Source organism: Fistularia commersonii, chromosome 3 (assembly GCF_037954325.1).
Source record: "Fistularia commersonii isolate RoL2024-O1a breed Wild chromosome 3, RoL_Fcom_v1.0, whole genome shotgun sequence".
NCBI lineage: Eukaryota > Metazoa > Chordata > Actinopteri > Syngnathiformes > Fistulariidae > Fistularia > Fistularia commersonii.
In genome coordinates, this window is record NC_141286.1 from 20,843,985 (window position 1) to 20,869,009 (window position 25,025).

Here is a 25,025-nt window from a genome sequence, read left to right on the forward strand (position 1 = left end):
TCATGCCCATTCAGATGCGTTTCCACGGCAGCTGTTTTTCGATGAGTGTGTCAAATACAAAATCAAATATTAACAAGTAACATTAAGGCCAACTTTCCGCTCACTTCAGGCTAGATAATAAGAAGTACCCTTGAAAATAACAGATGAGAAATTTCATTGGAATATTGAAAAAAATTATTTTTCATAAACAAAGATGAAGCTTTTTTTGTTTCTCTCTCTCTTTCACATACACACACACACACACACACACACACAAACACACACACACAAATTGTAAGGGCAACCATTTCCAAAAGTGGAATGTGATGTTGTTTTAGTCAGCGGAGTGCCACTAAATATTCATAAATATCAAAAAAAAAAAAAAAAAAGGAAGTAACATCTTTGCCATAACCGAACACAGCAGTTTTAACTTGTAGTGCTGTGAAAGCTGTTGACCCCAGTACTGGGAACAACTTGCACCAGCTCCATTCCATCTCTTAACTGTCAAAAAATTTCATTTGCATATTCGACCTTGTCATGTTTCCTCCATTCAGCTGCGCGTTACCTCGGCACGCACTTTAGCGAAAGTTAGGGTTATATTCAAATAAAAGAAGAGCTATTTGTCACAGATACCGGTGAGTTAAACTCCATATTGTGCCGAGATGAACGATGTATTTTCCCCTGAGGACAGAGGTGGACTTCTTTATGGAGTCTGAGCAGCGTAGTTAATGCATTTGGCCCTGGCAGGAGCCCCCCTTCCATTTTCAGGCACATAATTTGTTAGTGCCATTCCAGGCCTGCTGCTGCCGCCCTGGTCCCTGCTGCCTACCTCCCCGCAGGTCTGCGATCCAGCTAGATGAAATCTGATCTTGACCGTTTTTTTTTTTTTTTTATTCATTTCCAATTGTTCTGCCGCGGTGCGGTCCGAACCGGGCCGCCACTGCATTTTCGCCGGTTTGATATGTTGCTTTTTTTCCTCTCAGACTTATTATCTATAGTAATTTGGAGGTACTTAGTCACTCAAGAAGAGCGAAGCCTTCGTTGTTTATTCGCTCGGCGGCGGCCTTTCATTGTTTCCCCGTAATTATAATGGGGGGAGCAAATGTTTCTTTCTTTTTTCTAGTTAGAAGGCACTGAAATGCAGGAGGGATGAGGGAAAAAGCCAGAAATCCAGATTAGCAAAGCAGTTGGTGGATAAACTAAAATTGGAACTAATCTAACCCCAATGACGATGACTTGGGTAATGGCACCGGTGAAGGAGACCAAAGAAGGCTCAAAGCTGTCAGACTTTCGAATTTACCACGAAGACGGAGGTCGCGACAGAAAAACTGAAAAAGACACACTTTGAGAGCCACTGTCTACATAAAAATAAATGAAAAAGAGAGGACTAAAATGGTGAAACAGCCAAATCATTGAGTGAATGGAAAAGCAGAGAAATTAAAATACAGCACAGTGAGCGTGGGATAAGCTGCAGCGGTGGGCCGTCAGGGCCTGCAAGGTCTTCTCTGCTGGCCCAAAAAAAATCTGAATCACATACTGATTTTAATTACAATTGAATGTTAGTTATCTTTTGAATCTCGAACCTGATTAGATAATTCCAAATGGTCTGTCCGCTTCCTTGCATAGCCTTTTCCCTGACTGTCCTGCTTCCAGACATGTATTTTCATTGAACAAAGAGCATGTAACCAATCAAATTTCAGCTGTTATTTGTTGCCGGGCTGGGTCAAAGCCAAAAAAATCTGCCCGGGGGCCAGCAGAATCCAATTCACAGGTGCCCTGGCGAAAAATAAATGTTGATGAAACTGTTTCAACCAATCAGATTTTGAGGTGACGCCAAAGCCTTCTAGAAGGCTACGCTAACATCAGTGAGTCACACACCTTTTGACTGGATCATCAGAGAGCGTACTAGCCAGAGCGAGCAAGCAGCATCTACAGCAAGCTTCATGAACACAAATATAGTTTGTGAGAAACTTTCCTGGAGGGAAACCAGAGAGGATCAAGAACTTAGTCAGCAAGTGCGCAGGGAAACATAGCTCTACAACAAAAAGGTGAAGAAAATAGAAAAATTCTTAAAAAGACTGACAATTTTATAGCCATATAACAAATATTAAGGGGATGAATGGAGCACTACTAAAGGCGTGGGTATGAAAAGCAGTGTATATAATGAATGAAAGAACGAATGGATGAACGAATGGATAAAAAACTAAGAGTCCAAAACAGAATCATGACAGATTTGAGGCCGAAATCCAACATTTGATCAAATGATGGGACAAGTTAAAGAGAAGAGCCTTTTTTTTCCCCATTTCATTTCAACATCATTTTGACAATAGAATTTGTTAGAAAACCGTCGTTGAGCTTCCTAATAGACACTCTAGGGAATACTTGTAGCACATTGTGTTAATAATGTAGTACCTCTAATCACGTTAGCTAAGACATTGGATGGGATTGGTTTTGATGCTCAGGGATACTGCATGAAATATTCAAATGGAGGTGCTCTATATTAGTAGATGGATCTTTTTTTTTTTTCTTTCAGGCCGAACCCCTTGGAGGCAAACGCGTGATGAAGCCGCTGCTCTCTAACAGGCAAGTTAAGTTGCAAGACCGCTCGTAGATGGAGAACCGAGACATTTTACGGCACGGCTTAATTGCGGAACACAGATAAAAGTGCACTCGGTAACACCGTTTCAAGACTCACCAGCATCTCTTCCCGTCAGCAAAAGCACGCAGATGTCTGCGCCACGGGCTTTTTTGATGTAATCCCGGCCTTATTATCTCGGAACTACAAACAAAGATAAACTACACAATTTAGAAGTGTCACACTCAAATGTCAGTAAGCTAACAAGATCACACAAATGGAGGTATAATATGGATTTTTAGCGGGTTGCAGTTCGTCGCGGTGAATTAGATCATTCCTGTTGAGCACTCCAAATAGTACAGTCAAAGACGAGCGCCGAGAAAGCAACCGCGGCGCTGTATGAGGAACTCCGGGGTGGCAGAGATGTATGTCGGAGTGGTGCCGGGTATGTTTTTGGAAGGCAGCGGTGAGGTGTGACAGAGGAGTTCAGGGTGGAGGTGGGAGTGCATCAGGGATCAGCTCCGAGGACCCCCTTCTTGTTTGCAGTGGTGATGAACAGGCTGACAGATGAGGTGAGACAGAAATCACGGACTATTATGTTTGCAGATGACATTGTGATCTGCGACGAGAGCAGGTGGAGCAAATTCTAGAGAGGTGGAAAATTTGCCCTGGAAAGGAGAGGAATGAAGGTCAGCCGCAGCAAGACAGAATATATATGAATAAGAGGGAAGCGGGTGGAACGGTGAGGCTACGGGGGAGTGGAGATAAAGAAGGGGGGGAGGGGATTTGCATTACTGAAGGGTCAACGGTCCAGAGCAATGGAGGGTACGGTAAAGATATGAAAAAACTTGCTTTCCAGGTGCGATAAAAGAGTATCTGTGAGGGTCGGGCTTGACAAGGGAGACGCAACCCAAATCCATGATGAAAAGAAGTGACATTTCGAAAAAAAAACCTGACTCCGGCAAGGAGCGAAGGGACAGGAAGATGATCTACATGCACACTTATATGGAAACAGGTGAATACAATCAAGACTGATCATGAGGACGAGGAACAGGTTCGGACAATTCACAGACTCCTGAGCCTGAAAAGTATTAGTCAGAATGAAATAAAAAGGTGTGGAAGATGGTAGTGTGATTAGGAATGATGATATCCTTGGAGATAGAGTCAAACTGAGGTGGTTTGGACATGTAGGGATAATGAAGATTTGGGTGGGTAAATGCTGGGGTTAGACTTGCTTCGGGGGACACCAAAAAGGAGATTAATGGATGGGATGAAAGAGGACACAAAGTTAGTTGGTGTGAGAAAAAAAGGGGTTGGATGGAGGCAGATGATTCACTGGGGTGACCCCCTGAAGGGAACAGCCGAGAGGAAAAGAAATACAAAAAGTACAGCCAAGTGAGTATCATCTTTGTTTCATTAGTTGGGTGGAAAAAAAAAAAAACACAAAGTGGGAACAAATGATTGTGCAGGAGATGTCTGAAAAATTTACATTTCCGTTTCTTTGTTGTTGAATGGAAAGAATTGGGACATCATCCCTCAGAATTTTTGGGGAGTGGCCATATGAATCTTAGAACCCCATTGGGTGCAACCAAAGTAGAGCTGGCGTGATATTGCAGAACCCACAAACCATTTAAATATTTATCGTCAATCTAAGGCAAAACTCAGGCCAGACCAGTAAAATCATTACCTAGAAGTAACATTAAGTCCAAATGTTTCCTTTGTTTTAGTGTAAAGGAGGTAAACAGGTGAATTATAAAAATCTTTATATGTAATGAACTGGTCTTCTAAAAATACATAATAAATTAATCTTAAAAAAATAATGATGAAATTACACCTTAAAATATTGTTGAGTTGAAAGAGAAAATCTTGTCACTGTGGGAGAAATTGTCAGTTTGTTTTTTTTATTTTTTTATTTGAAAATTGATTGGTAGGATGTATAAGAGGAGGTATGTTTACAAGGCTATTCTGGTTATTAAATCAATCTTTTTAATTTTGCCTGGTTTTTTTTTGCTATCCTTTTTTTTTTTTTTTAGAACTAAAAAAAAAATATTGTTTTAACTGTCACAAGATGTTTTATTTTCATCAAAAGATAATTTTGTTTTCAAATTTGAAGCAAAAAATATATTGCAAAATTACTTAATTTTTTCCCTTGCTTTTTTTTTTTTTTAAACCCACTGCATAAAACCCCCAGATGCATGGGAGCAAAAAAAAAACGCACGGGCCGGCACTAAACACAGAGATTTGATTTCAGGCCGAAGGCCACAAAATATTGTTCAGAGAGCTGCAATTGGCCTGAGACCCCTGATCTAAGGCTTTTCAATAATTATCACGGTATATCAATTACAACCAAATTAGCGGAACAGCTGATCCTTGCCGGCCGCGGTACTAACTTGAAACTACATTCATTCGTGATCAAGTGGTCGGGTTTACGTAAAGAGAAAAAAGACATTCTGATGCATGTTTGGTTAGTAATTTAAAAGTCCACAGCAAGAGGGACTAAAACATGCATTTATTAATGTTTAGTTTGTCATTTAATTTATTTAGAAGTTAAGAGGTCTGCAAAGAACACTACTCTCTGGTCACTATTGCAGTTACTTGCTCACCGCCAAATGCATTCTTCTGTTCCAGTGGACACAGAGAAACAGAATATTGCCGGGTATCCAACACCCCCCTTTTTTTTGGCCTTCCGCATACAAGAGCAATGTCTTATTTTTTTATTTTAACTGGTGTCCCTTTTTAATTAGAGGAAGAAAAAAAAAAAAACAGTTAGCAGATGCTGAACTTGAGTTCAGAGAAGACGTCATCTCCTTAAATCAGATGCGATACGAGCACAGTTCCAAGAAACGATGGCGTGGAATAAATGCACAAAACCAGAGTTCATACTCGGTGACGTAATGCACTGCCATTTTGAAGGAGGTGAAACGAGAACTTTATAATAGAAGATTGAGAAACCTAAACCGGAGGTAGCCTAGAGTCCAGACCTTAAACCCTCTGGCCGAGCTTCAAATCTGGGCAGCGCACATATCGGACTCCCCTCTTTCAGCCAAGGGTCAATTTAAATTTCCATTTCACTTCGACCCTAATTCACCCTCTCAAACTCCTGGTAAACCTACTAAATCCCGCTCCTCATGTATAACTGGTCACCTGGCAAGAAAAAAAAAAGCAGCTTATTCGCAACACGGCTGCTTTCCAACTATAAACTGGGGAGAACACGACTTGCTCTAGTTTCTTAGCCCCGAGTTCCTTTAACATTTAGAATTGCTTTTAATGGCCTCCTCCTTTACGTGCACAGCTGTTTTAATGAGTACGTGCTTGTTCATGTCTGTCTTTAAAGATCACCCGAGTCATTTTCCGGCGGGGTTTAAACCGCAAGGCGGTGTGGCTTCGCGAGATGGCTGAAGGGGAGTCGGAGCTTAGAAGTGATTTCTGGACACACAAGGCACAGATTTTAGGTAAACGTTCGCACAAATTGATTCAAACACAAATTTCACCTTGATTTGCTAAGTTTTGTTTATGAATTTTATCGCTGAGCTGTTCTGAATTCTTCGAATCGTTACCTCGGCGTATGATTTTTCGCATCATAAAAGTGAGTCACTTTCCGGCGCCGCCGCTGTAACTTACACTTGAATGCCTAAACTACATGAACCATAATATATTCTAAAATATTACAATGGTAATGGGTTTTCCCCCAAGGAAACTAATTTTTAGTCGTAAGCCTTTGCAATCGCGTTTTTATCGGGCATTAAGATCCAGTGTAATACACCGATTCGCCGATATCTGCTTGCAATATACGAATGAGACCCTGGTTACCTTCGCAAATACATTTTAGATAAGAAAATGATGAACAGATCTCCAGATAATGGCTGATACTGTACGGTGTTATTGCTGCCGACTGACGCTGCAACGGAGGAGTTGTGATTTATCTCCATCCTCCAAACCGTCTACTTCAATCTTTACATTACGACCGCAGCCGGCACAACCATCCCGAGTGTGTCAGCCTCACCCGGTCTCCCGGGGGCCAAGGGGTGACTCAGTCAGCCAGGACACACACATTAGCTCGGTTCATTGCGGACATCCAGGCTATCTCTTCCTATAGGCTCTAAAAGAAGAGCTGAGGCTGTCACACAGTGCATCCAGACGTTTAGCCTCGTTTTTGTGTCACGATCGGCCAACCCTGACTTGACGGGGGCTCTGGAGAGGTTGTTTTTTTTTTTTTTTTTTTGTAACAATCCTCGGGATGAAGAGCATGGATTCCTTAACTAAAGTTAAATCTCCTTGCGGTTCCAATGTGCTTTTTCTCTGGAGTTTACGTTCACACATGCCAGAAGCTAACCTGGAGTAATTGAGTTAAGCGTCTTACCAAAGGACGCACCGGCTTACAGGCAAGAGGAGCTGGGGATCGAACCGCCAACTGAGCAACAACCGCACCTAATCTAGACGTAAAAGGTCATGGGATGTATACACTTCTTCAAGCGGTCAAAACAATGTGGTCCGATCTGGACGACCGACAGTCTCATGGCTTCGGCGCTTTAAGTCACAAACTCCGACTTCCCTGCATCTGGTCCAAACAATCACAGCCTGACAGGGTTGCTGTTTACGCCGTCAGCTTCTAAATGGGTTCTCGCTTCCCGTGCCGCCGTGATTGCGGTTTCCCCGTCACCTTCTCGCTGAGACGGACGCCCTCCGTATTCTCTCCCACCGCCAGCATCTAGATTTACAGCACGTAATTGATGAGATCACCTACAACTATACCTGCGTGTATTCTGGGTTCTTTCACTTGAGGTCCACTCTGCGTCAAATTCTTTGCCATTTTCGTGTCTCGTCTGGTCCCGACTGAATTGATTTTTGCAGGTGAATGAATATTTTTGAGGGAAATCTACACCGCTATAATAGATTCGGGAGTTCTGCCTCGTAGATTTTTAAAAGGTTGAACGCTCCGTTGATAAAAAGCATTGGGAAAAATTACCGGGATTTCCAAAAGGGAGGTTTCAGGATTCCGCGCCTGATTAATCAATACATACAAGAAAAATATTTCATGATCGCGATTATATAATAAAGTTTCTCTCTATCATTACAGATTCCGAAAGGGGGTTGAAACCTGCTTCTGATATTGATGGGAACACGTATGGATCTACCAAAGGCCGTCCTGATGCTGTGGGTCCACCAAACACACAAGGTGAATAAAACATCTGCAGAAGGACGTTGCACATTAACGCGTAGATGCACGATCAACCCACTAGATGTTGTTTCTCATTAAACATCCCAATCAGAATTATTTCATTGATCCGAAGAAGTTATGTACATGGTTGTAAATGCAGCAGATATTCAAGTGAAGTCCTTTAAATCTGTGGTCCATAACTTTTTTTTTTTTTTTTTTTTTGTGTTTTGTACCAGGGATCAGTTTTATGCATGAAAATGTTTCTGGAATTGTTAGAGGCTTGGGGGTTCGAATAATTAAAACTTGTCAGTTCCCAGTAGTAAATCCGAATACAACAATTCGACTTCATTAGACAATTACAATTTTGTGCTATATTTTAGTGCAAATATTGCATAGCTTGTGTATCTCCTGTTGCGATGAACCTGTAACTTAGATAGGAATCTTTCTTTTGTTGGCAATCAGCGACGCTTCGGTCTCATCGTTTGTTTCCACCCGAAAAATGCTCTTCCAGCTATTTTTGTTTCTTGCTAATTTTTTTTTTCATTCCATGGCTAAGTGGAAACACTTTTCTTTTTTTTTTTTTTTGTCCAAATAAGATTTGGAAGGTCTAATGAAAACTATAATTTGTGCCAAGAAAGACTTTCTTTGCAGAGCTGTGGCAAATGATCCTCAAGCTTTAAATGTCAGTAGTAAGCTGTACTTACCGGAAAAGTACATGCAGTGATAAAACACTGTAATGTACGAAAGAACTATAATTGTAATCGAAAAATAACAAGCGGCAGCGTTCCCTATATGAAGATGCAGGCTTCAATGCAAGTTCGCCCACTTTGAACAAATGGCTGAGCCCTTCTCTCTCAAGTGAATCATTTAATTTGTCGTCCGTGGCGATATGTTGAAAATAGTCTTCAGACTTTTTTTTTTTTTTTTTTTTTTCTTTTTTAAATGTAATTTTATCTGATGGTAAAGTGGGTTTGCACATACAAGGAATTTGGCTGATTTACCCAATGACTAGATGCAGCTAGGGTGCTGTGGGGATTTATTGGTTTTTAGCAGAGCGACGGTGAGTGGGAAGAAAACTGGCATATGACGATTTGTGCCTCCGCCAGTGGAGAAAAGGGCGACTAGGTTGTGTGATGGGTCAGCAGTGACGATTATTGCCTGGTTCTCCGAAACTGGAAGGGACCGCGTCCCGAATAGAGGGCATTTTGGCACCTATGATTATATCCTGATTGTCCGTTCCAGTCTTTCTGAAATCTGACCAGGCGATCAGAGGCTGAATGACTGAAATAGATCTAGATCAGCAGCTCCTGAGTGTTATAATACCCACATTTTTAGATGATGGATCCTAAAAAAAAAAAAAACCTGCAGGTGCCCGGAGAAGCCACAGCTCTGTTCGGTATAATGATAGAGGGCATCGTAAAAGAGCTAGTATGGTTTTGAGCGCACTGCTCCATGTTGATCATACCGCCCCATATTACCAGTGGCTCATGAGGGAGATGACTGTTGTTGTTTGCAAAATTGTGCAAATTACTAGTGTAGAGCAGGGGTGCACAAACTTTCAGCATGTGAGCTACTTATAAAATGTCCAAGTCAAAATGATTAACTATAAGAATGCAAAACGCATTGAATTCTTTATGCACAATATGTTGGTGTACCTTGCATAGCTGCATGAATTGCACTTTTTTTTTTTTATTTTTTATTTTTTTTTAGGTCATTGCCTTTCTCACTTGACTTGCATGAATGGATTCAGCCAGGGAAGTATAGTCTGGACAGTAGCTACTGATCGCCAGCCTCAAGCACACTTCCAAATGATCATCAGTCATGGTAGAACGGTATTTGGACTTAATGATCTTCGGAGGGGGAGGATGACTCACATAAATAAGTGGACAATGTTTTTTTTTCCTCCCTCCCTCCTCCGCTTTCTTGTTGGAGGAAGGAAAAAAAAAAATAAATTTTTTTTTATGAACAGTCCAGAAATGCCACTTTACGTTTCTCTTCTTCGTTATAGTGATGGTAGATTGGCAGATGAGGTAAATGCACATTGAAAATTACAGTTTAATAAAAAAAAAAATCCTCCTCCCACTCCTTATGGAAGTGGTAAGCTTTTGGCTTTTCACTTGATCCAGCTCCCCCTCATTTTAATACCCTGTCTTAAGTTTAAAAGAAATAAATTGGAGGATAACTAGGTAAGTCCTTAGTTTGCCATAGTTTTGCAGCACTTTGCAGAGTGTCAGGAAAGGTTACATTTCCGACTGGCTGTCCTGTATGTCAATTAAATAACAAATTTCACAGTGAGGATGGATGATGGGCTCAATTTTTTTTTTTTTTTTTTTTTTTTTTTTTAAATACCACATGATCTACCCACACTGCATTTGCGATGACTGTATAGAAAGCGAGGAGCGCTAGGGCTGATTGTCCAGGTGTTTGATGTAAACTTTCCCCGGCGTCCCTTGCTGCTTCCTGTCCATCAGGATGTTAGTGATCCACTGACAGGTGAAGGCTGGGCAACTTCTAGGTGCTGAACGCCGGACCCAAAGGCCACGTCACGATACAGTGATTTCGTAAAATCTCATCAGAAAACACAGTTGAAAAACTGAAAATCAACATGAAAATATATATTTTTTTTTAAAAGGACCTGAAAATTTCTTGTGCCACACAGAGCAAGAAATGTGTTCAAAAGAAAATCACTTAAAACATGAACATGCTGGATTGAAAAGGAAATATTATTTTCAAAATAGGGTAATCAATAAGAATTCTCAACTACCTTCCGTTCCATGGATATGAAATTATCCCCCCTATAACCTTGAGTTGATCAAAATGTGAGCTTTGTATTGACTAACGGAAACTGATGAGTGTCTGCTTAGGGCAACATAATTGCAGAGGCGCACACTTTTGTCAGGCTTATAGCCAAAATGAAGAGTTTACACCGCGATCACGGCGATTCTTCCCTCCACCCCGCTGCTGAATTGGAAGCCCGACTCGCGGAAACCAGGGGCAGCTGGAAAATTGTCATTTTCTCCTTGTCTGAAAAGGCCATCCGTCTTTACGGTTTTATCAGCCCAGCATGGACTGTGGATTTGGCTTTCGGAACATGGCGGGAGGATGGAGAGGTCAGTGAATAAGCACACAGGTATGTTTTATTGATCAAGCACGAGATGGGAGAGAGCCCGCGAACATGGGAATGAATAATGCATCGCCCGGGAAAGAAAGATCGGCCGAGGCAGAGAGGTGAATCTGAAAGGTGTGTGTGTGAGGAGACGTGGGGAATCGGAGAGGGTTAGTGACGTCCCGCGTGCGCAACAACATTTTCAAACTAATAGTCAATGATGCGTCTTATGCTCTGGTTTGAAGTGCCGCACACAACCTGACAGATTATTCAGTGTTTTATGTGTCGACAAGGTGGTTCCAGGTCAAGTGAACTCTATCAAATAGTTTTCAAAGCATTTGTGTTAACACACACACACCTCCCCTGACTGGCAATTACTTTTTATTATTTTTTTTTTTAAATTACCACCAAATATTTCAGCTGTCTTTTTAAAGGTTACATCAACTGGTGGCATTTCAAATTCATTTGAATATTTCAGTAAGCAGAATTAGCGGACCGGTATATGTTCTAGGATTTCTGTTCAGTGTAAGGTGTGTGTGTGTGTGTGTGCTGCTATATTGTTCAAACAGAGCATTATGGGGGGGGATGGGGAAAAAAATACTTTCACTGTATGAGCTCTCTGTTTGCAGCTTTTTTTTTTTTTTTTTTATAAATCTTTTTCCATTTCTCGCCACATTACCGAGCTGCCTTTCGCACTCACAAGCTTAATTAATTTAGACGCAAGAGTGCCAGAAACAGGTAAACGCCGCCAAGTACACAATATACGGCCGTTTGGTGCGCTGCCATTCAGCACAAACATAACAGCCCATCGGTTTCTGCGTTTTCTAACCGGGTTGTCGATCGCTTGAGCACATTTACACCCCCCCGGGCCTGCTGGAGGGGGTCAGGGGTTTGTGCCCCATCGGTGACCCGCAGATGGCTGGAGATGTTTTTGTGGCTTTGCGGTCCTGGTACCGTTGTTACCCGCCATCTGGTTCTCTTTACGACCAGCGGCGAGAGCCGTGCCCGCTTTATCTGCGGAAACACACTCCTGGTAGATATCGGGCTCCGGGGCCGCGTCTTGACACGGTTTCCGTCCATGACCGTCACGGACCGGGTGTCCGGAGGCGCCGAGGGAGGAGACGACACGCCGCAAAGTCACAGACATTTTTCAACTCCTTTGTTCCAACGATGCATTTGTTTCACAATTATAACCCATTTAACACCATTTTCCAATGAGTGATATTACTCGTAGAATTATTGTTGTTGCCGGATGACAATGACGCGACCTTTGTTTCCACTCCGACACCCCGGATCAGTGCGCCACTCATAGTTTGCGCTATTTGTGCCGTGAAGCGGGGCCGGGATGCATTCTCGAATATTGACAACCCTTTCCCAACATCACATTAACTTGCAAGGTTACAGATTGAAACTATAAATGAGTCTATTTATGCATTATTTATAGAATCTGCTACATCCATTCCCTGCCCCATCAAGTTCAGGAGTTACAAGTTTTTGTAAAGGAAAGCGCTGTAGCTTAACTGAGGTTGTGCTAAGTGACTACAAGGTCGATGAAGTTTTATATAAAGGCGGCGACTTAAAAAGTCCGACAGCGTCCCCGTCCTCCGATAGTTTGACCTCCAGCAGGTTCCAAGGCTGAGGAGTCAGCACATTTGAGTCAGGAAGTCAGGGGATGTGGCCCGCCGCCCCGATCTCGATTTTAAGCAAATTTCGCCTCTCCTGACAAAAAAAAAAAAAAAAAGGGAGTTCAAATATCTCCCAGTCCTTGTCATGATGGAGCGAGAGTCAGCGAGGCATCGGTGGAGATGCTGACACTGCACCGTTCTGCTCGTGGTGAAGAATGATCTGAGTCGGAAAGCGAGGCTCTCAATTTACCAGTCTATTTATGTCCCTGCTTTCTCTTATGGTCATTAACTTTTGGTAGTGAGCGAAAGAATGAGACGTCAAGAGGCAAACGACCAAAATGGCGCTCCCTCGGCGGGGCAGCAGAGATATGAAGGAACGGTAACATCTGCAGGGGGGGAGAAGGGATAGGGGGGGGGCGTGAGGTGCCGTTCCGTCATGTCACCTTCACGAGTGGAGCCAAAGGAGTTTTTTGAGCATCTGATAAGGATGTCTCCTCAGGTTCCCTCGCGCTTGTCCAGCTGGCAGGAGGCCTGTAGTCGACGCACGAGACAACAGAAGGATTGTGTGTCTCAGCTGGCCCGAGATCATCATCGTGTTCGTGCTGTGACAGATCTTATCCGGAGGAAAACAGTTTCCAGATGAAGCCGCTTATTGAGACGATCAATGTCACATTATTCACCAAAAGAAAAGCCTTCTTTATCTATAAAGTAATACAGAGAATTAGCCTTTTTGTGGCTAATTCTCTGTATTAATTTATAAACCAAGAAGGAGGACCGCGGCTTACCTTTTTATTAGCGTTCACATTACGGCAGCGGTCGGTGCCTCCGCCTCAATAAGCGGTATAGAAAATAAATGAGTATCTATTGATTTTATTTGTTTATCAACCTTTTTCATTTTTAGTTCGCCTACTCATAAACCTCGTAGAAATAAATCGAGAGGTTTCTGAAATGTGACAGCCTGGAAAACCGGGATTGTAGATGAGAGTCCGACTCAATGTTTTAAATCCCATTTTATATCCTTACAAATCAGTCTTTGGAAATAAGTAGCATATAGTGCGAAGTAGACAGCTCCCCCTCCCACTGCCCTTTAACATCGCGCTCATCGACATTGAGATATACATAGATTTAAAGTCTGAGATGCTTGAAGGCCGGTCACATCTTTTCAATATAAAATTTGATCAACGTATCAGATTGACACTGGATGCAGGATCTCATGAGAGAGTGAATGATTATATCGTCTATATGACGTCTGGGCGAGAATAAATTGTTGGTGTCAATATGTCTAAATGGTTTTATGTCTATGTATAATGTCTGAATGAGAGTGAATTATGTCCATGTGATTTGTGTTTTGTTTCCATATAACATCCAAATGAGAGCGCAAATGGATGTCTTTATATGATGCGAATGAAAAACAGACTTGTTGGCGCCTATATATAAAGTCTAGATGAAATTGTGAATGGGTCTAGTGTATCTTTCTTTATAATGTCTGAATAAGAGTGAATTATGTCTCTATATAGATACACAGGCATAGATTATGAATGAATTCTCATATTTTAGCATGTCAGTCTATTAATCTAACCCAAGAGGGACACTGAAGGTGTCTCTGATTTATATCATATAAATAAAAGTCTCATATTTTTCAGCATTCACGCTACTTATAAAATGACCAAGTCAAAATGATCTACCAAAAACAAAATTGCAAAACATTCTTTATATGTACAATGTATGTTGATGTACCCTGCATAACCGCATGAGTCAACATTGCGCAACACAAAATAATTATGTACATTTTTGCATATTTCGGACAGTAGCTATAAACCATGACGCGACTCAACCGGTTACGATGCTTCGGTCGCGGCGTTCGCTTTTGAAGTATGTTGTGCGAAAAGTCTCCTTTCTCTTTCTCTGCTCACTTTTCGGCCGGATGTCCATGTCATGTTTTTCCCCGAAAATGTCATTGTGAGTGGAAAAAAAAACCAAACCCCTCCTCCCATTCTTTATGAAAGTTTTTGTCTTCTTACTTGGTCCAGCTCCCCTCACTCATTTTATTCTCTTTCTTAAGTTTAAAAGAAAAAAACAAGGGCTAAAAATTGGAGTTAACTTGCTGACTAGCTTGTTAGTTTTGCTGCCTTTCGCGCCGTTGTTTGTGCACGTGCAGTGAAAAAAACTCAGATGTCATCTGATTGGCTGCCCTGTATGTCAATCAAGTGACGGGATCGATGATAGGCTGAAACCTTTTTTTATTTTTTTTCTTAAACGTCATGCGATCGACTGGTGGATTAAACTTTGTTAAACTAGTTAAACTTTGAGAGGACACTGCAAGAATAGGCAATTGAATGTTATTCAGTTATGAAATAATTGATTAAAAAAAAAAACACATCCAAAGGCTTTAAAATGCAAATGAGAAATCTTTAAAGTTAAAGAGCCTACTGCCAGACTGTAGCCACAAATGCCAGGGAAATAACCAAAGGCAAACACTTGAGATGCAATAGTCTTCTCTTTCGGGGAGGGGGGTGCAAAATACAAAATAAGACAGAAATATTGAAGAGGAGGTGATGGAAATTAGTATGCAGGCACAGCTGTAACACGGTTCATGCATGATACATCAAGAATTTACAGAAATTGAAGGCTTTTTGTCGAGAAGGAGGGTCTCCAGGAAAACCCCGTTAGTATGTGTTTGTCATTCTGTCGAGGTCTCGGTGCGTGTTGTGTAAAATTTGCCATCTGCTGCCCGACTTCTCTGATTTATATATATATATTTTTTTTTTCGGAGGAAATCGCATTGGAAAGTAACTGTGTTTGCTCCGGACGTGATTTGTCAGCAGGAAATTTATCTTAAATTGAGTCCCCCCCCCCCCCCCCCCCCCCCTTACCTTTTGGTTGTCAAGTCTAATCCAGGCTGTAATTACGCCGGGCATTCATTGATTAAATTAGCCCCATAGGAAAATACTGTAAGAGGTGTTTTCAGCTGAAGTTTTAAAGGTCCCACTCTTCTCAGGGGGTATTCTTTCTCTCTCCTTTCATGTTAAAACAAAAGTCGGCACAAAAGGGCCTTGGGTTGCTTCCAGGACTCCACGTTAATCCATGTTCCGAAGGATCCGTCTTGTTTTTTAATATTTCCAAAGGAAAAACTTCTCTTCGTGCCGTTGTTAAGTGTAAATCTGTCTGCTGAAGGAGCCACTTTTTTTTTTTTTACTTTTTTTTTTTTTCCCCTGGCCAGTTAATCCGCTACAGTCCACCGGAAAAGTGTTGTCGAGGAACGACGCGTCAACGTGTGATTTCAGTAGAGCCAAAACATTTAATACACACCACCGCAGGAGACATGCACTTGCAGCACTTCACTTTCTCCGACTTCAGCTCTGGATTTTGAAAACACATACAAACCATAAAATAATTTAAAACAAACATTTTAAAAAAAGGGTGTTACACTTTTTCTTTTTTTTTAATTTTTTTTTTTATACATGTTCATTATACTAGTCATAATGCGTCACAGGAATTAGCATTTGACACAGAGCAAATAATAGGAATAACGACTCGAGTATTACAGTGGCACTGTGCTTGTCGAGGAAAATAATGCGAGCTGGCAACATCCAAGACAGAGTGTCACATGAGGGGGGGGGGGGGTCAGTCAGAGTCTGTCGTGGGAGGGGGGGCGATGAGGAGGGTGGGTCTATCACTCTCCGTCTCTGATGAAGAACAATCCAAATGCGCTGAAGGTCAGTGGATGATTGCTAAGCATAGAAGGTTTCTACTTTCACCGCCTGGCAGAACATTGTCATAGAGAAGACCAGGCCCAAGATCTGCAGGCAACAAAAGAGGAATCAGCAAATCTCGACAAACATTTCTGTTCTCATGCAAATCTGATTTTTCTAATATCTTGAGAGCGTGAGCACATGGCGGTTTGATAATGCAAACTTTGTAAGAGTGTAAAACGGCCGAATACATCAGGGATCTTAGCATGCATGTGTTTTTCTGCCCAGCAAATTAACCCTGGTTCCTGGTGAAAAGTGATGTCTAGCTCCGTCTGAAACCAATCGAAAAAGAAAGGACCTTGGAGAGTCTGTTTTTTTATTCATTTGGGACAAAGGCATAATTTGATATTCCATGATGTATCCATTTTATATAATAATTTTTTTCAATTCATTCTCCATGATTGAAATCTAAATCTTCATTTGTTTGTTACCATCTAGCTGTGTAGCTACATGTTATACCTTTTTTTTTTCATATTTCCCATATTGAATGAAGATACAAAAGCTTGTACAATTTTTTTTAATTTTTTTTGATGAAACAAATAAAATTTAAAAAACTGATGTCAAGAAATGATGTCATCGGCTTCAAAAAGAAAGTGATGACATCATGTCCAATGAATTTACGATGCCACCGTCCCATATAACCTTTTATACGCCACCACACCTCATCGATGACATCATCGGCAAAAGGCCAATAAAGAAATGTCTTCATTTAGAGATAAAAATAATGTCTTGGTTAGTGAGTCAAAGTAAGCAGGGCTGCTAAACGGCATTGCAGATGGATGGTGTCATATTGTCCGTTTTCACCTTCGGACCAAAAACTCAGAGCAATTAACAGTAGGAGAGCAATAATCCTGCACGCTTCAGCCAACAAAAAAATGCATCGCAAACCCTTAACATCTTAAAGCGGACAGAAAAGTTGGGAAAAAAATAGAAAAAAATCCAGATTAATTGGATAAAAGCAGAGGATTTGAGCTGTTCACTTTTGAAAATGACTTTAAATATGTACATAAATTCTGGGTGCAGTTTGCAGCTTCCTCACATTTTCTAAACTAAAGCCTGCATTCTAATTGTCTCTATATCAATACTACACCTTTGGATTTAAGTGAAAAAAAAAAATCAAAACTGCTCTCTTGTTACCTTTTATGAATGGCAAAAAAAGTAACTGCTTAAATATTTTAGCAGACCGAATTTTTTTTTTTTTTTTTTTTAATGCGGGCCGTCGGCCTGCAAGGCAGAGCGCTGTGGCAACACGGGCTGGTGCAAAATAACTGACCCTTTATTATTCTAATAACATACACTTCAACAAAGTACAAGGCCCTGGTGTGTTTCTTCTAAAACAAGGTTGTATCTTGGAGAATAATATTTGATGTGCTTTTCATGCAAAGTTTAAAAAAAAAACAAAAAAACTCTGCAGTGTCAGTGTGATGCCTGTCCGCCAGCCAAGTCTCCCACCGGCATGATATGCACATGATCAATTTAAAAGGGGAAAAAAAAATTTCTTCCAATTAGTCCAATACTGAGCACCGTGCTTGACTGCTTTTCTCATGCAGCTTGACAGATTTTCGCTCTTCAAAATATTCATTCATTCATTCATTATCGATACAGCTTATCATGCACTTGGGAGGGTGCCGGAGCCCATCTCAGCTGTCATTGGGTGAGAAGCGGCGTTCGCCCTGGACTGACAGTCGACATCGGGGCCTCGTATAGGGACATGCAACCATTAACTCTCTCCTAAACGTCATATAACAACTTCGTGACATGTGAATGCAACATGACTTGCGAATGAGACGATATTCAAAATTCACGTCATTTAGCAACATACAACCATTCACTTTCTCAATAAGAGACATAAAACCACTTACTCTCATTGACACATCATATATAATGAAACTGTTGACTCTTATTTATACGTCATATAGCAACATACAAGCACCCGCTCTCTCACTAACATGTCATTTAGAGACACAACCATTCACTCTGTCATTGACCTATAAATAAAGGCCATTCATCACCATTAACACATCATATAGACCAGGGGTGTCAAACTAATTTTGGTCGGGGGGCCACATACGGCCTAATTTAATGTCAAGTAAATTCATTACCTAGCATTAACAATAAGTCCAAATTTTTCCTTTGTTTTAGTATAAAGGAGGTAAACAGATCAATTATAAAAATCTTTATATGTAATGAATTGTTACTCTAAAAAATACATGACCAATTAATATGAAAAATGAATGTTAAAAAAGAATTGATGAAATTACACCCTAAAAATATTGTCGAGTTAAAAGAGAAAATCTTGTCACCGTGGGAAAATTTGCCACTAGAATTTATTGGAAAATTGATTGGTAGTAAGAGGAGGTATAAAGTTGACAAGGCTAATGGTGGCTATTCTGCTTATTAAATCAATCTTTTTAATTTTGCCGCATTTTCTTTTTTTGTTTTTATAGAAGTAAGAAAAGAAAAGATCATTTTTAACAATGTCACTAGATGTTTTTTCATTAAAAAAATCATTTTGTTTTTTTAAATTTTAATGCAAAAAATACATTGCAAAGTTTTTCATTTTTCCCTTGGCCGTTCTTTTTTTGTTTTTTTTGAAACCCACTCTATAAAAACCCCAGATGCATGTGAGAAAAAACACACGGGCTTCACTAACACAAAAATTTGATTTCACTGTCTCATTAACATGTCTTTTAGAGACATACAATTATTCACCCTCTCATTCAGACACTGTATAGATCAGGGGTGGGCAAACTTTTTGGCCCAGGGGCCTCATTGACATTCAAAATTTGACAGACAGGCCGGGTCAGCACAAGACATGATACATATAAAAAACAAAAAAAATGCATTTGTTGACATTTGTCTGAACATTGTCTGATATCTGCTTTGAAAATAAAACCAGCTCGGTGTTGAAGGCTCTGACATTTGCTGCGAGTTTCTCCCTTGTAGCTTCACGTCCATCTCATTCATGTGTCAGTATGTCCACAGTAATGGCTAAATCACAAAGCCAATCTGTGTCATTCAGCTCAGAAAAAATTCTCAAGTAGCTCCAAAAATAAAATGATCTCCTGTTGAGCTCCCAAATTCCTTGACCCAATCATTCAATCATTCACAGCAAGGATGACTTCTGTACCAATCATTGGTGGGCCGGATTAAAAAGACCAACGGGCCGGATGTGGCCCGCGGGCCGTAGTTTGCCCACCCCTGGTTTACAGACATAATTACTCACGATCATTGACACATCATATAGACATACAACCATTCACCCTCTCATTTGCACATCATACAAAATCAAACAGTTCACTATAATTCACTGGTCATTTAAAGACATACAAGCATTCTGCCTCTCATTTATGTAATTCAGAAATAAACAACCATTCACTGTCATTCGTACGTCATACAGACTTAAACCATTCAATGTCATTCACACGTGAAAAAGCGATGTAACACCATTCACCCTCTCATTCACATGTAGTATATCGAAACCCAGGACTTGCTAACCTCTGCGCCATCGTGCTCCCTACTTCCTAGTATCGCGGTTAAATTTCACTGCACTGGAATTATTAATGAAAGTCTTCCTTGACTACCTGAAATATTTAAAACGCTTTACATGATCTAGTTGCGGTGTCCCTATGCGTCTCATAATAGGCCCTTTTTTTCATAGCAGTCGATTTGCAGAAAGCGGGATAAACAGGCATAATTGACAACATTAATTACCGGTCCCGTTTTGTGTAGTGTGTCACCGATACTACGGGGAGCCACGTGCGACGCGTCGGGGTCCCGGCCCATCTAATCGGACAAAAGCCATAATTCATTTTATTAATTATGCCCCATGTTGACAGGCCACACCGGTTGACAAAAGGAGGGGGTTCTATCGCTTTCCGACTGGACGTCTCCTTTCCTTCGTCGGTTGAATTGAACGCCGTTTAAATTATTAACCGTTGAGGCTCTTCTTGGACTTTCAAAGTGAAATCAAACCAAATTACCATTACCGCTGAACAATTTCGAACAGGTTGGGGTCGGTGCTGGAGGCAGAGGGATGGGCGCTATTGGATTTTTAAACCATCTCCTTCTCGATCCAAAATGAAAAAAGTTACAAATTTGGGCCACAATTACATAGCTGGCAAATTATGTAAAGCTGGCTTTTTTTTCCCAAATTTTTGGAGCAATAAAAGCCAACTTAGGAAGACCGGTTCATTCCTGTTCATTGGCTTTAAGGTAATTTAAGGTCACGGCTAACGGGATTCAATGTGACACAGCAATCTTGTCATTGTTATAATGGTGTCCTGACAAAAGGAAAGGTTTTTATCACAGTTTTTTCCCCACACAAATCCCCCCCCCCAAAAAAAACCCATTAAAATCTTACGGCTTAATTGCTTTCATATTTGAACTGCATGTTAAAAGCCTGGACAGAAAACAGTTGGACCCTAAAACTGGTTGGCAGAATCACACAACAACAACAACTTGGCAACTAGAATTTGTTTTTCTGTTATAAACATCACCAGATGCCGATTATTTTTTATTTATTTATTCATTTTTATCTGAAAAGGTTTGAGCAGTCCCTACGGCCTTATCCTTAACGTTAGAAAAAAAAAAAAAATTGATAAAGAAGACTAAAAGGTCAATAGTCACTTTAAAAAGTAATAAAATATTTTGCATCGAGCGTGATGATTGGTGTTTTATATCACTGACAGAAATCAGGTAATTGCTTATTATTCTGCTACGTCTAGTATTGATCGTACCGTCTTCCCGGTTTTTTGTTTTGCGGTAAAATGGCACCGGGAATCTAATGGGTTGTTAAAAATGAGCCCGCAGCAACACGGGAGCCTCGCGTGATCGATGCTTTCAGCCGGAGTGTATTTCTCTTCTTTGGTTGAGGAAGCACATCATGTACCACTTGGCTGGAAAAGGAGATAAAAGAATTTTATGGAATGTCAGTCCCCCTCGTATGTGGTCTTCATTTGTAAAAGTGGGAGGCGGGCGGCAGAAATGGTGCTCCGCGTGAAAAGGCCAGCTTGGCGCGCGTGAAGGTGTTGTACCCCATAATCCGGGGATTGATTAGATTTTGTCTCTTTTACAAATCAAGGTGAATAAATAAAACCTGCGGGAAAAAAAGAAAGTTCTGCTGACTGCCGCGTTTCCCCGGCTCCCTCCTCCCCCCCTCACCTCCACAACGAGATGCTCCTTCAGATAACCTATTTGGGAAAAAATGTGCATAACCTCTTGAAATGCCAGGGGAAAAAAAAAGTTGCATGGTGGTTATGCAGAGGGTATTATCTCTTGTTTTAAATAAATAAAGAATAAGGGAAATAAATCATGGTAGCTGCATTCATTTGTTCATTTTACATAAAAAAAAAAAAAGAAAAACATGAGATTCGGATCTTGTGCCATTGGGACGGAGACCTCGCGGATGGAGGATGGATCTATGCGATGTTTGAAAATCCCGACCTTGGCAAAGAAGTGAAAGGAAGAAAATCGTAATTACCTGAGTTAATGCTGTGCACAGAGCAAAGATCCAAAGTGCCACCAGGTTCTCATTAAGCCAGTTCTTCACACGTTCGTAGCAAGGCTGTATAGGAACACACACACACCCACACACACGCACACACACGTTAGCCGGGATATATTGGCTTGCAGGTCAGGATGTGGAAAAGAACATGCAACGGAATGCCATTTCCCAACCACCCCTTAAAAAAAATCATACAGTATCCACGCGATCTGTGAAAGATATTTTTCTGATAGTTCAGAAAATAACCCCCCCCTTCTCAACATTTGAAGTTGTGACATTTCATGAATCTCAATTTAAATGCGAATCTCCCTAAATTGAGATTTCAGTCCAGTTACTTTAAGAGGCCATGGGGCCATGCACACTCTGGGGATCAACTGCAGCATTATTAATGGACGAAGACCCCGGGCGGCGCTTGTTGACCTCCAAGAAGCATTCGCCAACATCGATTCTGCATGGCCGTTAAAAAGACTTAGGGCCTCGTGTGGCATTTCTGACTCTGGGCCGGTTCGTCCTCTATCTATCAAGTAGGACGTTAAACATTGATTCATTTTCTCTCTTCGGCAGCGGCTCGGCGTTGCCCGACCGTAATCATTTCGATGTCGTATCCCTTTTCTCGAGAACGTAGAACCCGGACTTACAAACACAAACAAATCGGTATGCAAACTGAGTTTTTCAATCAAATTTTGAATCGACCTACGAACGAGCCTCGGTTCACAAACAAACAAACTCACTGGCTTTCCAAATTGTGGCGTTGTAGCGTAGCAGCAGGTGTGTAGGCATCATTGTGTTCTCCTGTGTATATCACTGTTTTGTGCTTTTTTTTTTTCCAGTAAGTTAACCCTCATTATGGTTCCCAAAAACATTAAAAGTATTAGTGATAGAGTTCAGAAGAAGTTAAGAATTACAATCTGAAGAAGGAAATAATAGCTAAACTTGAAAGAGGTGTTCGTGCTGAAAATGGCTAACGTGGCTAAAGGGGTGACGACATTAACGCAGCAAAGATCCCAAGTCATAGAGGAAGCACAAAAGTTCTTGTTAGCCTGGATTAATGAAAGATAGTTTGCCTGGAGATTGCAATAGTTGAGGTCTCATTTGTTAGAAGCCTTTGCTTTAGCATGCTGATTTAGTGCCGGCGTTGTCAAATTCAATGCAAACAGAGGATGGTTTGAGAAATGTCGTTTCCGCTGAGGCAGGTAGTCCCTACAAAACATATGTACATGCTAACATCATGTCATTTTCTCGTTTTTAACGTGCAACAAGCTCGCTTGACCTGGACAATCGCCTTAGAGACAATTATCAGTCGGCCTCAAGAAGGACCGTCATCGAGATCAAATCAGCCTCAAGTATATGCAGTTATGACTGATAGAAAGCACATAGTTTGACTGTCATGCTGAAATAAGAACTCAATCGTGTGTTAGCTTCACTTTGGACGAGCATTGGTGCACAAACATAGAAAATAAACAAACTCATGGGCTTTCCGCGTTGTGGGGTTGTAGCGTAGCTGTAATCGTGCATGCTACTCCATGTTGTTTACATCGTTCATCGTTGGGCTCTCCTGTTATACCTAACTTTTGGGCTTTTTTCCCCCAATAAGTTAGCCCTCACTATGGCTCCCAAAAAGTTTAAAAGTGCGAGTGATACTGGCGTTCAGAAGAAGTTAAGAATTACGGTCGATGTGAAGAAGGAAATAATGGCTAAATATGAGAGCAGTGTTGGTGCAAACAATCTTGCTAAGGACTACGGCACCACTAAGTCAACCATTTGTTAACTGAAGACCAAAGATCCACTGAAGATGAGTTACGTGGCTGGAATTCAGTGTTGTTAGGCCTGGTGAAGCAGCTAATTCCGACAAAATATATGTATATGCTAGCATGATGTTAATTTTTTTGTTTTTAACCGCAATACCGATCTGCACGCTATAACATCAGATCCTGTGCAACATGTGCGACAAACGCTCGACCCGGCTTCGACGACCAATATGAGGCGATGGCAAGATGGGGGGTCATCAACATGTAATCAGCCCCAAGCATCTGCGAGTGCTGTCACTGACAAAAACCATGTGCTTGGACTGTCATGCCAAAATGAGAACACAATCGTGTGTAAACTGCACTTGGAACAAATGCAACATCAGCACATCCGAGCTTTCCGTTTCAGCGCTCTAGCCAAACTCCAGACTGCGCATAAGTCCACACTCAGACCCCTGACAAAGACCATATTTTACTTAGGAAAGTAAAAGTAATTCTCAGCCGGATCGATATGAAAACTAATGCGGTAAGCCATTATTTATTGAACTGCAACCCCCGGGAGGGCCTCCGAGCCGCCTCTCAGAATATATAAATTCAAACTTGTATCATTTGGCTTCATCTTCAGATATTTTTTTTTTCCAAAAAATATTGAAAAAACTTCTCCTTCTCGAAGTCCTGCAAAGTCATTCCCAGAGCGTTCAGTACGGCGCAAGACATAAATAACGACACATACGAGAAAGTTTAACATCAGTGGGTCAACTTTTTAGCTTTGACTGATTTCGATGATGTTAATGCATCTTTTGTTGTCTCAATTGTTTATTCATCCTTTCTTCTCTCCGTAGTCCTTTCCTTTTCAACAAGTTGTGTTTAATTATTAGTAGATCATTGTCGAACTCTGCGGGTTGTGACTGAGGAAATGGTGATAAACTGATCGTTTGAGGCGCAACTTTACCCAAGTGTCATGGTAACAAGCCAACGACTCCCACTGAGTTGCTATTGAGCATCAGTTATTTTGAACCATTTCCTCCCCATGTTGTTATTGTACACAAAATGGTAATTAATGTTATGACAGGAAAAAAAAAACACCATATGTATTGTCTTGGTTAAAGGAAAAAAAAACAAAACTAATTTTCTATAGGCTGGCTGCAAGGTGGAACAACAGAGACAAAAGAACAAGCTACTACTTTGTTAACTTTCCTTCCATTATGCAAAGTGCCTCATTTAACTCAAGCATATGTTAAGTCCTATATTTTATATGCCCATCATCCACAGGAAGCTTTCCCATCAAACATAATCCAACAGTATTCCCGCAGGAAGAAATACAACTACACCTATTACCGTGGAGAAATAAACAAAAAGAAAAAGCTTGGAAACTTATGTTTTTTCATCTCCACTATCAGTGATAAGATCTTACTGAGGGTCCATATGACTCACTGAACAAAGGTCAGTTGTACATTTTCCATTATTATAAGTAGTAGTAATAGTATTGTTGTTATTCCAAGTGTAGGAATACTGAGGGGGCAGGAGTTAGAGCAATTGTCTTTGGAACCAAACATTCCTGGTTCAATTCCTGGCTCCT

General features: G+C 41.0%; 1 protein-coding gene across 9 annotated transcripts in view; it reads right to left on the minus strand.

Moving 5' to 3' along the window:
- Nucleotides 1-15,724: 15,724 nt before the first annotated feature.
- tspan4a (tetraspanin 4a) overlaps nucleotides 15,725-25,025 on the minus strand; it is a 160,962-nt gene continuing 151,661 nt past the window's right edge. For 8 of the 9 annotated variants that reach the window (XM_086144062.1, XM_086144061.1, XM_086144059.1 and 5 more), the window contains one exon: nucleotides 21,376-21,761. In XM_086144062.1, coding sequence (XP_086000188.1) covers nucleotides 21,522-21,761 — 240 coding nt within the window. In that variant the 3' untranslated portion in view covers nucleotides 21,376-21,521. Of the gene's footprint in view, nucleotides 16,244-21,375; nucleotides 21,762-25,025 lie in introns of those variants that run through there. The other variant, XM_086144058.1, reaches the window with a different exon arrangement.